General features: G+C 29.7%; 1 protein-coding gene across 1 annotated transcript in view; it reads left to right on the forward strand.

Annotated features, from left to right (window-relative positions):
• LOC106468551 (receptor-type tyrosine-protein phosphatase mu-like) overlaps nt 1-14175 on the forward strand; it is a gene marked incomplete at its 3' end in the record, with an annotated part of 105953 nt that extends 91778 nt beyond the window's left edge. The window contains exons 23-32 of the mRNA XM_013928984.2: nt 1556-1683; nt 3640-3727; nt 3906-3982; nt 7334-7370; nt 8027-8124; nt 8775-8891; nt 11666-11814; nt 12080-12215; nt 12644-12793; nt 14043-14175. Coding sequence (XP_013784438.1) covers nt 1556-1683; nt 3640-3727; nt 3906-3982; nt 7334-7370; nt 8027-8124; nt 8775-8891; nt 11666-11814; nt 12080-12215; nt 12644-12793; nt 14043-14175 — 1113 coding nt within the window. The remainder of the gene's footprint in view (nt 1-1555; nt 1684-3639; nt 3728-3905; nt 3983-7333; nt 7371-8026; nt 8125-8774; nt 8892-11665; nt 11815-12079; nt 12216-12643; nt 12794-14042) is intronic.
• Nucleotides 14176-15825: the final 1650 nt, after the last annotated feature.

The raw sequence follows: 15825 nt of genomic DNA on the forward strand, positions 1-15825 counted from the left end.
CCAACATGGCTGAAGATGTCTGCATTAGGGTTTAGCTGCGGGATCTGGAAGGGGCTTGCCATTTTCTGGGGCTGATTAAGTCGACGGTTAATGTATCCTCCTTGTGTAAAAGACAATAAATCATCCTTTAATGTATCTAATTCGCTTATAAATTTACTAATGTTTTCCATTTGTACTTCTTGCCACTGTTGTTGACTTTCCTGTAGTTGCTGCTGGCTTTCTTCATGTTTCCTTTCTTGTTCCAGTTGCCACTGCTGTAATCTCTCTTCTTGTTACTTTTCTTTTCCTCCAACAACTGCTGTAATTTCTCTTGTTTATTTTGCTGTTCGAGCTGCCATTGTTGGAGGTTTTCTTGCAACTTCTGTTGTCTCTCATCTTGTTTCTTTTCTTTTTCCTCCCACAACTGTTGTAATCTCTCTTCTTGTTTATTTTCTCGTTCTTTTTGTTTCTTTTCTATTTCCTCCAACCACTGCTGTAATCTCTCTTCTTGTTTATTTTCTTGTTCTTCTTGTTTCTTTTGCTGTTCTTGTATTGCTGCCATCAAATCTGCTAAGCTGTAGTTTGATTTTCCGCCTCTTGTTTCCATCTTCTTCTTTTTTTATTTTCTATCCCACTTCTGACACCAATTTTTTACGTCTCCGTTTGTTAGTTAATTTTCCGTAAATTCGTTCCGATGAAACTTTTGCGACACAAGTCCTTTCCTAAATAAAAATGGTTTATTCTTTCTGAATATAACTTTGTGATACACTTAATTTCAACAGTCGCGCTATAACAAATGCTATAATTCTCAACGAACGTCTCACGTGCTCGACTAAACAATACTCCGTTTAATTACACACATTGGTGCCGTCAATTTGTGACCATCTTATATATAAAAGACTACACTATATCTAGAAGGATCCCGAGATTTAAGGAAAGGACGTGAATGGTCGAGAACGACGAGATGTGATACTGGTCACGTGACCTCTGCTGACGCAACAGTATTAATTATAAATTCCTAAAAATTGTATTATTTTTCTACATTTTAAGATATCCACAAAGTCTCATGCTTAGGTTTTCTCCTGTTCTTAGATCTAGAGATTAAAATTGTTAGAGCATTTTAGTTCAAATTTCAAACCTCTAACATATTATGTAAGATAAATAAATAGATTTGAATATCAGTAATTATGAAATATGTTTCAAAATGCTAAGATTTGCACATGTAGAATGGGTTCCTTGATAATTTTATTTAACTACCTGTAGTTGTTACATAACAATAAATTATAACTTCTCATTGTAGCCATCCATTTTTCAAAGGAATGAAGAAACAAATACTTTTAGTGATTAAACTTATTCAATCTTTTAATATATTGCATTATGACTACATCTATAGGTTCATAATTAGTACGATTCTATTTCAAATAAAAAATAGGAAGTACAGATTTTATATCCATTTGATGACAAACAACAATCAGTATAATACTTATTGTGTAGCAAAACCATTTAGTTTGATATATTTCATGACCTTTATATGTTTTTATTTCATTCCAAACTTTATTTATTCTTCTCATAAAAGGTTCACTTACAAAACGTGGAAAAGGAAAGTCAGTTCACAGCTCTACATCAATTCTAGTGGGAAAACTACCAGATTATATCTTCAAGAAAAACACTACTGTTACATCGACCTTTTCTGATGAGTTTAATGTATGTATTAAACTTGACACAGTTTTTTTTTTCAAAACTAACCTGTTTTATTTGTTATTTCTGTTCAAAAATATCAAATATGATTTTGTATTTATTACTAAAAGACTAGCTTTGATGAGAGTTTTAATGATTAAAACTGATTTGTGAAAGCAAAAATCTAATAGAAACTGTATATATTTACTATGAAAACTGAAATAGAAGGTAAGTGAAGGTAAACAGTTATGAATCTATGTTGGATATACAAAACTGTTCAGCTTAAGAGTTATTATTTAGTGATTTAATATTTAATTATTATTTAAATTTCATAACAAGAGTGTTAAAAGCTAATTATTTTAAGAGATAGTTATGACAAGTTTCGTTACGTAACTCTGTACAAGTCATATGTTGTGAATGTAGTTTAATTGTTGTACTAGGCTTTTTTAATATTGTTGACATCATATTACTTGAAGCTTCTAAGTCTTTCTTGTTATGTAATATTGTTGTAACTAAAGGGCTAGATATTTCTAGATTTTTCTGTCATGTGTTATAAATATGTGCAGATACAATCTGTTTGGACTTTGACAAAAAAGAGAATTATTTAAAGCTCTAGATACAACTGTGATAACCAGTATGGTCACGAATTTTTGTGCATACATTTAACTTGTTTTGAATATATTATTTTAAAACAAGTGGATTATGTGCTGTCCGTTTATTGTTGAAATTTATTGTCAACAAGTCACAGGCACCAACTGTAAAGAATCTGGCGGCCACACACAACCTGACAGTCTGAGCCCAGTAAAAAAAAAAAGACTAATTTCTACAATAAAAATTTTCAAGAATGAGAACAGTTGTTAAAAGAAACACTAATAGTATCTCATCGCCATTGTCTTCTTGTATTATATCCACTTGTTGTTTTATAATTATTATAACTTTTGTGCTTCTTAAATATTTTTATGACATAATTGCATATTAATTAAATGGAATTATTGTAGATTTTCATGACTTGATCCTTTGATCAAGTTTTTTTTTTAAATGACAGAATTTTTTACACATTTTGAAACACCAATAGTCACATTTACATTCAGTTAATTGAAGTGAATAATTAATCAAGTGCCAAATTCAACCAAAGAATTTAAAAGTTTCAACATAGATAAAGGTGAGAAAAATTAGCACAAATTGCTTTACATAATGGTGTGTTATTCAAGAAATATCTATATTTTTGAGGGTGAGGTTTAAAAGATATTTTACTACAACTGAGAGTCTAACAAGAAGAAACTTGCAAGAAAGACATAAAAAAAAAACTGAAAGGAACTAGTTGTGCACTGGGTTAGAACTATCAGCAATAGACCTGTTCAAAGAGGCTGTAAAAAAATAGAGGAAAAGAAAAACATGAGCTTAACATTCCTCATGTGAACATAATCAGATATCTACGTTTTGTTTAAAAAAAAACACAACCCAAAACTGGCCAACTCAAAGTCTCAGTACTGATCCAGTTCAGAAGTACTGTTGTAAAGAGAACTCAATTAATTTATTGCACCCTTTGATTATTATACAGCAAAAGTAGAAGGAATACCAGTTTATTGTCTCATAAAACTTATATCATCCAAGCCTAGTTGGTGGTGTTATATAGTTAAGTCAAGAGGATAAACAACTAAAAATTTATTTTATAACTTTGTTATTTTCCAAAATAAACTTATTTTATCTAATATTGAAATATTGATTACAAATGTAATATACATATTATGTAACCAAACCAGTACTTTTCTTTTGCTACACTTCATGGAACCATAATTGTTGATAATTTAGACTCAGACTTTTAAGTCATATTGTAACTGTAAGAATTTGTTGAATTTGATTAATCTTAATATGATACAAATTAAAAATAAATCATAAATTACTGAGGAAAGTGCAAAATCTATAAACTATTTCTATCTGTTTAATACTATTTAATATTTTGATTCATAAATGGTTTTGTAGTCACTCTTAGGAGGACAAACATCACAATGGAGTGAAGCAAAAAAGGCAGAAAATGTAAAGAAGAACCGGTATGGCAACCTTCTTCCATGTAAGTAAAGTTTTTTAATGATTCTAGTTTTTCTGAATGTTTCATCAATTATGATATGCAGAATTAAACAAAAGAAATCCTATTTTTGTCAGAATTTAATATATTTTATAGATATGGTTGCAATTTTGTAATGTTTTTTTTTCTATTATATCAATTTAACTTGTTTTTGTTCTTTCAGACGATCGTTGTCGTGTAATCCTTGAGCCCTTACAAGGGGTAACCTCTTCTGACTATATTAATGCAAGTTACATTGATGTAAGTTAATTCAGATCTTTCATGATGATTAAAGTGTGGCTGTAACTTTCAAGCACTTCAGTAAAAGTGTTAGATGCCTTTTTATAATAAAGTACTTTCTACTGATTAAAATAACTAAAAAAGACAATGAGAATCAGTAGGATAATAAAGGATTACTAAAGACATATATTACTGTTTTGTTTCTCAATATTCAATACTTGAAAACCTACTTTAGTAATAAAATGTAGATCCAGAACATAAGAATTACTTTATGCTACTAAATTTAATTCTGCCATAAAACTTATAGTAGAAATCTATAACTTTCTTAAATAATCTTTCTCAAGCTATCCATTTAGTCAGTTAAAAAGATTATAGAAAACTTAAACAATTTAATTCTTAACTGTCAGAAATTTTGAAGAAAAGGTTTATCTTTCTTGATCACTGCTAATAAGGATACTATTAGAGTTCTTTATATACTATTTGGAAAAACCAGTGAATTGACAAAAAGAAAACATGTATTATAAAGTAATTCAGTATTTGCTTATCAACATGTGGTAAGTTACATAAATGTGTGTGACATAAGGTATTTATAATGAATTTTTTACCCAAAATGTGTTTGTTGTGGTACTGAATAAATTTTAACAAACTGGAGTGAGATATTAGCAAATAAAACACAGTGGTTAACTCTTAAACTTACATCACTTGTAAGCTAGAGCCATCAGTGGTATTAACTCTCTGAAATAAAATAAATCAAATTGTGCACATTTCAACATTTTTACAGAGTTGCATTTAAAATTTAATTGTTCACGTTTATTTTCAGTGTATGTCAATAAAGTTGGCATTGAAACGTAGTTTATAAATCAAATTTTGATATAAGTTTTAGTTTCTGTATTTCAAAAAGAAACATTTAAAAAATTTTTAATTTTTACTCCTCTTTATCACAGGCCCAGTATGGCTAAGTTGTTAGGTTGCTTAACTCACAATCTGAGGGTCATGAGTTTGTATCCCTGTCCCATCAAACATGCTCACCCTTTCAGCCATGGGGGCATTGTAATGTGATGGTCATTCTTACTATTCGTTGGTAAAAGAGTAGCCCAAGATTTGGCGGTAGGTGGTGATGACTAGCTGCCTTCCCTCTAATCTTTCACTGCTAAATTAGGGATGGCTAGCGCAGATAGCTCTCATGTAGCTTTGGGCAAAATTCAAAACAAACCAAACCTCTTTATCACATGACACTTCTTTGCCCCCAAATTAATCACTTTACAATTTCTTTTTACCCCTATATGATCTTCTGAGTTTGATATAAATTACACACTTATACCATAGTTATTGTTAAGCCTTAACATAAATCTATAGCCTTCAAGCTTCTTGCTTACTGAGATATAAACAAAAAAAGTTAAACCCACATGTCAAACCCCCCTCAGTTTCATTGTGTACTATCATGCCAATCAGCCTGACTAGCTAACAAAACTTGTTTAACCATTAGTTACAAAGCTAGTTAATATATAGTAGTTTTAGGACATTTTATTTTTATGTTTGATAATATTTTGTGTTTTAAATTGCATATTTAAAATATATAAACAAAAATATTTTGTTCACAACCAACATTGTCAAAAAAAGTAGTTTTACAGTACCTTGATGGCAAAATACTATAGTCCACATCTAAGTCCTGAATATCTTGATTCTTTTACATATGTTTTCTGTTCATTGTTGAAAAAAGTATTAAAAATGAAAAAATAGAAGCTTATTAGTATAGATAAGAAGGATTAAATGAAAAGCAAAATTTAAATAAAAAAAAGTTATTCATAATGACACATGCACATCATGAAGTGAGCAGGCCTGTATGCAGAATGTTTTAAAGGGGGAGTTCTAATTTGTAAAAAATAGGTGCTATGAGATTAAACCTGGAAGCAATTTTGCATGAAATAAAGCTTAAACAACTGAATGGCTGTTCACATAAAAACCAAAAACATCCAATGAAAAGTCAGCAAATCATCATTCTGTTGTAACACTACCTAGGGAACTAGACTTTAATTAGCATAAATATGTATGTTTTATTATAGTAAAGTACTGTACTATCTGCATGCAGAGTAGTTATTAATTGTTAAATTAATTTAAACAACTCTGTACAACAATAGTATATTAGCTATTTCAATCATTGGCTATCATATATGTACGAACATGCATTATTGAAATAACATGTTAGCATGCTCCATTTTTTGGGGTACTTTTCCATAAAAATGCCCTTAATGTTGAGGTTCTACTGTAGATGTAAAATCTGGTATGTGGTGAACCCCCTTACTATGAGCATCCTATTTCCTCATACACAAATCCCACTAACATATGCTTTGTCATTCTTACTCCGTCTCACATGTATGATGCTAGCAGTTTTACAGCTTCTCTGTCTGATAGAACAGAGATGCACTTGATTAAGTTAATAAATGTGAAGACTGAAAATCAGCCAAAACTGGTTATACCTCATTAGTCTAATGGGTCAGGTAACAATTTTTAGGTAGCAAGTTTTTGTTATATCTTTTTTGTTAGATACATGTATCAATGTTTAACTGACAGGGTCTCAATACATCTCTCCAATTACAGATAACTGTCAATTGTTATTACCAACCAGATCTGGTTATATATCTTTGTATTTAGGAAAATTATCAGTTTTCAGTTATCAGATCAATTATACCTGTATAGGTAAAGACATGTATCAATTCTCAGATATTAGGCCACAGCTAAGCATATCTGTCTGTTTATAAACATCTTCATGTTAGCTGATAAAATTTAGTCATGTTCATCTTGTTTTTGTACATTTGTTATATATATAATGGAATATGTATATTTAATTAGGGACAGTTAATTACCAGATCTGATTATATTATGTATGAATCAAAAACAGTTACATAAAAAAAACCTGCAACAAACAATTGCTCTCAATAAATGACTAAATTTAACATTTGCACTAAACTTGACATGAAACAGTTGTGTATACTTAACAATATCTGTATAGTTAGTGACAGGCATCAGTTGTCAGCCAACTGAAGCTGAATATATATGTACAGTTAGGAATAGCTGTCAGTTGTTTTTTACCAGATCTGATTGTATCTATATGGTTAGTGACAGGTATCAGTTCTAGATTTTGTTTTCATATTCATTTCTTAGGTTGGTAACATCTGGTCAGATGTGAGATCTGGTTTACATGTGAAATTTGTCTTAGGCACTGACAGATCACTTACATTATTATACCAGTAACCATCACTCATCCAATTATATGGTATTTAAAACTGCTAAAGAGATCTTAACTTCACTATTCACTAGTAAAATTCTGCTATTTTATCATGCTCATAATGTTTTTAATTTCTTTATTTTCAGGGTTACAACAGTACAAAGGAGTATATTGCAACACAAGGTATAGTGGTCATCTAATTTTTCAAGAATTGAATTTTTTTTACTTTTATTACTTATTTATTTAGTATAACTTTTTTCATCTTTTTCAGTCAAAAACTTTTATAATTCCTAATTAATTTCAAGTGTAATTACATAACTACCTGTGTCACGTATACATATTTACTGTACGTTTTTGTTTTCATGTACAGTAAAAAAATGCTAGTTTTCAATAATGTGTTGTTGTTGTCTAGAAGTGTACATTTTAGTACTTTTGTAAATAATACTATTTTTTTTTAGTTACCCAAACAAAACAAAAAAGAAACATCCAAAAGTGTGGTTAATATTTATACTAATAAATATAAAAATAAATCATTCAGCAGCATTTTACTGTATATTCACTATGTCATAATACAATAAAATCTGTCAAATCATGTTTGTTTTTGCATTTATTACTATAATTATTAGCCATACCTCTGGATAATTTCTTTTCAGGCACATTGTGCTTCTATATTAAGAGTACAAAACACAAAAACCAACATTTTTTGACACAGTGAATGGTAAAATATTTATTATTAGTTACAGCTGACTAGTTTTGGTAATGCAATTTTTTTTACTTCATTGTATTTTGAAATAAATGTGAATTTTTTACTAAGAAGAAATTTACTCTATGTGTTTTAGGTCCAAAAGAAAACACTTCTTTGGACTTCTGGAGGATGGTGTGGCAGGAGAATTCCTCTGTTATTGTCATGGTGACTAGTTTAATTGAAAGTGGAAAAGTATGTCCTTTATCTATATGTTTTTGTTTGTCTTTCAAGCTAGGATACGTAAAACTTGTAGAAGCTCTTGAAGACTATGCAGTTGCTTTGTATTGGTTTAAGATTAATAGATACATACTACTAGCAAGAATGATTTACCATTTTGTTACTATGTGGTTAAACTGTGAGATTACACAAGATATGGATACCTGTAAATGTTTAAGGATTTTAGCATAAATAATAATGAAGTTTTACCTGCTTTTAATACAGTCAATAGATAAATTTTTCAAATTACATAATTTCTTCAACTCTAAAGCTGTATACATTTGGACCATATCTTTTTGAAATTATGAAACTAATACTTATTCATTTATTTAGAGAAAAAGATTTGATTGAAAGCATATACTGACACTTTCATGTACAAAACATCATACATACTGTAAATTTTTTAAGTAAAATTAATTACATATAACTTCACCTTTAACTGTAATTTCTTTTAAGTTTAATTTTGTATTTAAAGCTAAAAAGGTATCTGAAAATATTGCCTAAATTGAAAGTGTATGAAAGAAACATGGTAAGTAATGGAACAAGAATATTTAAAAAAATTAAAGTCATATTTTCAATAAATGTTTTATAATAGTTATTCAGTAAAATATATTACTATCTTACAGAGAAAATGTGCCAAATATTGGCCCGATGACAGCATTCAGTATGGAGATTTACAGGTATTGTTAATTCATACAGAGACGTGTATGGATTTCATGATACGCACCATCTTGCTGAGAAAAGTGAGTTTAACATGTTGCACCTTGTTAATGTGCATGATTCTTTGATTAGTCTACTCTCTTTTGCTTTTTAATTCTTCTTTTTAGATGAAATTATCTAAATACAAAAATAATTGTTCAAGTTGCATTCAATCTTAGATTAATTGACCCAATTAGCTTATTGATTATGTGCAAGTCAAAACAAGCCTGAAGTCATTGAAGAAGTGAATGGAGAACAAATCTCTCATATAACTCTTTCATCAACAACATGGAGCATGTCATATGCCCCATACATTAGACGTACATAATATGTAGCCATAATTTAGACTTATACAAAGGTGGTAGGAAGAAGGTAAAAGAAGTAACATTCGACAGCAATGAATGTGCACGTAACATTGTATGACTATTTTCTTAGGCAGCTTTAAAGCACGTTTTTTAACATTTAATTTGGTGCATAAAGTTTCATAATCTGTCAAAATATAACAAGTTACATGGCTAAAATATTCCTACCCATGATAGAAGGATTAATATTCTGAGATCATTCTTGAAAATTTATGACTTATATTTTGATAGATTTTAGCACTCATGACCTGCATAATATTTTCTGTAATTTGTAATAAAAAAAATTAAAATTATTAAATACGACCATTTGAGAAAATTACATTATATTACTCAATATTGAACATTCCCTCTTAAAATCATTTGTGTAAAAAATACAACAATCTTTAACACAAAATTTACTAATTGTGAACTGTAATAATTAAAAGATTCATAATATATAAGTAAAATGTACATCTGAAATTAATGAGACTAGATGCTAGTAAAATGTGTGAATTTCTCTAAAGAATAATTATGCAAAGTAACATTTATTATACCATTAATAGTACAGTGGGTTGAGTAGCCTAACTAGGAGCCTTGTTCATGCCAACACTTTCATAACTATTCTGAATGTACTATTTGATAACAGTACATTAGAAGAAAGACAGATGATCTTCAGTTCGAACTGAATAACAAGTATAAAATGGGCCTGCATGGTACATATATATAAATATATAATTAAACAGCGATCACTATGAAAACATGTAGCACAGTATAGGGCCTTATTGTGTACATTTATGTATATGTCATGTTTTGACAGCAATTTAACTCTGAATGGTGTGTATTTATTTACCTTTTACACCAGCTTGTAATCATATCATTACAACAAACAAAACTTTCACTTACTGAACAATTCTATCTCTAATATGTATAAATGGCTGCAAACTAGTCTGCAGATTGTAGTGACTTTGAAGGCATATACTTGCACATATCAATTTCAACAGCACCTAAAACCACGTATTTGTTTTCCTCTTTAATGAACTTGTAACTTTACTGCCAAGACAAGAAAATGGAGCAAATCGATCTATAAATGTATGCATGGCTGCTGACTATTCTAGTTTGTGTTACATGACACCAACTTTTGAAAAAAATTAAATAAAGCTTATCTGCACTTTGCTGTTAATCTCCACAATTTCACGTATGTTGATTGTCTGCTATTACGTTTCTATTTCTTACACCTCTCCATCAGCAAGGAATTTTGTGATATTATTATTGGCTGAATATTTACACTGTTAAATAACATTTGTGAATAGAAAACTACCACAATTAACAATTGCTTCACACTTGATTAACAACTATAAAGGTAGAAAATACTTAACCTAACAAATAACTAACATTGATAAAAAAAAAAGAAGTCATTAGAAAACTTACTTCATACAATATTGATCAACCTAGTAGAAAATCAACACCAATATAATTACATCACAATTTATAATGTCTGTCTTAATATTAAACTAAATGTATCAACACCTTGTCCAAAGATGGTTATATTGTTTTTGTTTCTAGCCAAAGCTATTTCATTTCAGTTTTTTTATTACTAAATTTTCCTGGTTAAGAATGGTTTTCAGCTTGTAGATGCACAAATTACCTTCATCAAAGGGATAATCATGTGTGTTTCATGTATAAATAGCTGAAGGTTCTGAATGAAGTCATAAATCATATTGTACATCATAATCAAATGAAATCAGTAAATTGAAATAATTAGGAATGAGTTCTAACTCTACACTGAAAACATGTACAAGGACACTACCTTGATGTTAGAAAAACACGTAAGTTCAAGAAGTCTTGATAGAAATGAACAAATACCCTATAACCCGAGCGCTTTCGAAAGGTGGACCTTTATTCTTCAGGGGCAAACTGTAGTCATATGTTGGAGAAAACATCAGTTACTTATTGTGTATCCTACTGTAAAAGAATGCCTAATATTTGCACTAATATTTTCTCTATTCTTTTTTTTAGTCAGTATGCTTATTTTATTTTAGTTAAGAACTGAGGAGTTTGGATCCATGTGCAGTCTGATACTGAAAATTAAGTATTGTGTTTATAACAATATGCATGGAATGGAATCTTCAAGCTCTATATCTCTATACAGTGGTGTAACTAGATTTCAAAGGGCCCTGTGACAAACATTTTTGTTGCCCCCCATTGAAACATTTTCCATGTTTTGTTTTGTTTTTTCCATCAATTTTCATATTTTAAATTCCAGATATTGAGGGTCTCTTGGTTAGCCTGAGCCATTGAGAAGCTGCCCCACCTATCACTACATCACTTCTATATATATTTTAAAAACTGAGTTTCATTCTTCCATAGTGCTTGATTTCTATTCTCTATTTCCCAACTTATACTCCAAAGTACTTTATATAACCTTTTATTTTCAAAACCATTTGTTTCTGAGGAAAGAAAGATTATATTGTTTACAGAACAGAGAAACAAGAAGAGTTCGTCATTATCAGTTTTTAGACTGGCCTGATAATGGAATTCCCTCAAATGCTGCATCATTGATCATGCTACAACGCAGAATCCGAACAGATAATCCTGATAACAAAAGCCCAATTATTGTTCATTGCAGGTAAGATTAAATTACTTTTTTAAGAATATTTTATTTTAGTTATTTATGATATTATGATATGTTTGTTGGTTGCTGAATGTCTGTGGTATATAAAAATTGAGCAATACTAGGTATATCTAGATTATTCAAAAATTTATTATAAGATTGTTCCATATTAAAAATAACATAGAGTTTTACTGTTCTAAAACATCATTTCCTGAATTTTTGTTGCATTATTAAATTCTAAAAGAATGATATAAATTTTTTGTATATGCATATGTTTCAGTGCAGGTATAGGAAGATCTGGAACTTTTATTGCCATTGATGCATTACGGAATCAAGCAAATGAAGAATATCAAGTTGATGTGTTCAGTTTTGTGAACAAGATGAGAATGCAACGGATAAACATGGTGCCGACTTTGGTAAGCATATGAAATATTTATAATTGGAATACTTGCTTTCCTAATATGAGACATAATTTATTTTGTTTTTTCGTGTTCACTCTTTACATCACAGACACATGTTTAATTGTTATCTATGAAGATGTAGTATTGGAATTCAACACTTCCAGGCTGTGTAAGAAATTTATATATCCCTCATCTCCTTCTCATATTTACTCAACAAGTAGTTTGGTGCTATGTATTTTACAGTCTCAAGCTGAAAATATATTTGTAATTTATCCCTTAACATATGATTTGAATTATTAACTGTAAAATATATTTTAAAATTTTGAAAAATCATGTTCCAATTCTTTGAAGAAGTGTCAACTAATATATAACTGTATCACTTCCTCTTGTATCATATAAATGTTAGATTTTAACTTCTTAAATATTCTTTCTTTTATTTTCAGGAACAGTATACTTTCATTTATGAAGTTCTTTCAGAAGCAGTATTATGTGGTGATACAATGGTGATGGCTGACCAACTTCACATGTATGTTCGACATATATGTTCCCCACAACCAAACACAGATATATCAGAAATAAAGCAGCAATTTGAGGTACTCTTTAAACTGAATGATATCCTTAAAAGCTGTTAATATTGTTTGAATGAGAAAATATTGTCAAGAGTTATGAGGGACAAATGTACAATACCCGTTAAGTGTAAATCCAAACTAATGGAATAATACCAAAATTATATGGATATTAGTTTGATATTTCAAAATACCCCTATTTTGTGAGTCTCTAAGTCAACTAATTGTGTGGTTTTGTAGCAGATAAGGAGTTAAAATCATTATGATAAAGTAAGATCTTATATTCAAAAACCTTTGCTCTCAAATGTTTTTTGTTTTTCTTAAACCTTATTTTCCAGTATTGAGTGTTTTAAGGTTCTAACATATTGATCATATAAGTGATTCTTATTCGATTGAAATCTGCTAGTTCTTGTTGCAATAATTGACAACTACTTAAGCATGTTACAATTAATGCAAAATTATATGTTGATGTGTCACCAAAAAAACTACTAAAACATGTTTTTTAGGTTTGTTTACCACATTGGCATTAGCTCAAATCTATAAGCTCGTGGAAAGTCATCATTATGTAGTAGACTATCAACAGTTTCTGTCAGAATAAAAGTGATTAAAGTATGTTTGATCTATTCATTGTTCTCAAGCAGAGGGTAAATTCTCAAATCACATGTAAGAGAGGAAAAATAAAAATAATCTGTACAAGTGTCACTTAAAGATTTGTGGTTCTGTTGTTATCTTACTTGTAATTTCTAAATTGTCATAAGTGGTAATATATCATTTTTAAACATTTATGAAACAATATATATTTTTCTGACATAAATATGGAAATTGAAGAATAATACATTTTCAAGAGGTTGCTCAGTGGGATGTAAAACATAATTTCAGACAATTCTTATCATTATCTAAGTGTTATCAGGCCAAGCTTTTTGTTTTAATATAACATGAATTAGTTGTTCAACAGGAGGTTTGTAGTATTTTTAGCATGTTAATCTTTCCTATTCAGAGAGATATGTTTTCACTGTCAGCTATAATACTGTAAAACTGTATCATTAATAAAGATATAAATTAAAACTTATGTTATTTCAAGACAGTAAAACAGTATGATATCAGCCCTAGCAAGTTGTGATGCACAACTTAAATTCCTCATATTTACTTATTGTTTTTTTTTCTGTTATTTTCAAGTTGGAAGTTGTTAAATAATGAAATACCATTGTAATCCAAGAATTAAAAGGCTACAGTATTAACAAGAAAAACAGTAAACATTTCCTTGTTAAATTTTTAGACTTTGTCCAAGATCCAACAGAAGACTAGCATAAGCCAGTGCTCTGATGCTTTGAATGATATAAATATTTTGAAGAACAGAGATCCAATGATAGTTCCTTGTAAGTGCCATAAACAGTTATGTACTTATACAAGTAAATTTAAAACCATAGAAAGTTTTATCAATTAAATAATATTAAGTAATGGCAGTCTTTCCTAGGACAGTTATACAGAGGTTGAGTGCATTATATTGAAATGATTTTGGAGCCTTACCACGTCATTACATTCCATGTCATCATGTCTAACCATGCTCTGTCTGATGATCATGCACCTTGATAATAACCCTGCAGCATAGTTTCCATTGTAAGGTTTTCATGTCCAAAGCACACCCTCTTCCCTATTGCTTTCCATAATTTCTCAAGTGTAGGAAGATGATAATTTCTCTGTGCCCATTTCAACAGTCTGATGCCACAGAAATTCATAGGTGTTGCATCCTGCAAGTTGACCAATATGTTTTCATATTGAGTAACATGAATACTCATTGCATTCTCCAGCTGCTTGAGATATGTGATGGTTGAACAGATACGTTGTGGAAGCAACTTGTGTACGTATGACTTGTGTCACATTTTTGAGATGGAAATCCTTTTTTTATTATGTTGTGTACTGTTTCCTTGGGCACATAAATGGTCTTTGCTACTGATCTCTGTGTTCATGGATTCTCACCTGTCACAAAAAGCCACACTTTTCATATCATGGCTGGGTTATGACTGTTTGCATATCTCTTTCTGGATGGTCATTTTTGTAACCAAGTTTATCCATATTCCTTTGTTTTCCTATGCCCTTAAGTGCAAGGAATATTCCCATCTTGAAAATTATAAAAACCCAATCTTCATGGTCTCAGTGTATGAAAATTGGAAAGGGCTGTTACATACCCTTCTCAAAAGTGATGCATTTTTGGTGGAATCACATGACCACAAAATGCCAATCAATGCTAAAATGTAATTCTGATATTTGCTGCTCCATCATAAATTATGTTTCATAGGTTGATATTATAAATAATTATTTGCAATTTACATCAAGCATGGCTAAATGATTTTAAAGTATAACACATATTTTTCGTTTTTGCCTTATTTTTATTCCTTTTTTTAAATAGCATAGTTGCTATAATTGTGATCTCTAATTTTAAGTAGCTTTTCAATTTAATTAATCCTCATAAAGATATAAGTTAAGTTATTTGAAATTTTAGTATTCCATATTTTGTTTTATTTGTAATGGAAATAATTATAGAACACACAAGTAATACACATACAGAGTCACAAAAAACAAGTTATTGCAACAATATGATTAATTTTATTTATAGGTATAAAACATTATTGCAGAAATATGTTGTACAAGGCAGTAGTGTTTCATATGTGAACTCTGTTTTACCCAAGGCATTACACTATGTTTTTATGTCATCATATAATTTATCAATTTATATTTGTGGATTATTATTCCAAACAATCTTTTCTTTGCTCTTTGGTTGTATTTTGACCTCAATTTTTAAAGAAGCCCAAACAACTTAAGAATGTTTATATTGAGACTTTTTGCAGTTCCATCTGTTTATTTTTACTGTTAAGATAGAATTTACCACATTTGTTGTATTCTTGGCATCTTGCCAGAAGATGAATCTTCACCTGATGAGATGTGTTCTTGAGGAAATGGCATGATGGATCAGAATCTGCATGTAGTTTTCAGCAGAAGGGTATCATCAATTTTGATGAGATTACTGACATTGTTGACTGAAATCCTCACCATGCTTCACT

This window comes from Limulus polyphemus, unplaced genomic scaffold (genome assembly GCF_000517525.1).
Source record: "Limulus polyphemus unplaced genomic scaffold, Limulus_polyphemus-2.1.2 Scaffold3051, whole genome shotgun sequence".
Taxonomy (NCBI): domain Eukaryota; kingdom Metazoa; phylum Arthropoda; class Merostomata; order Xiphosura; family Limulidae; genus Limulus; species Limulus polyphemus.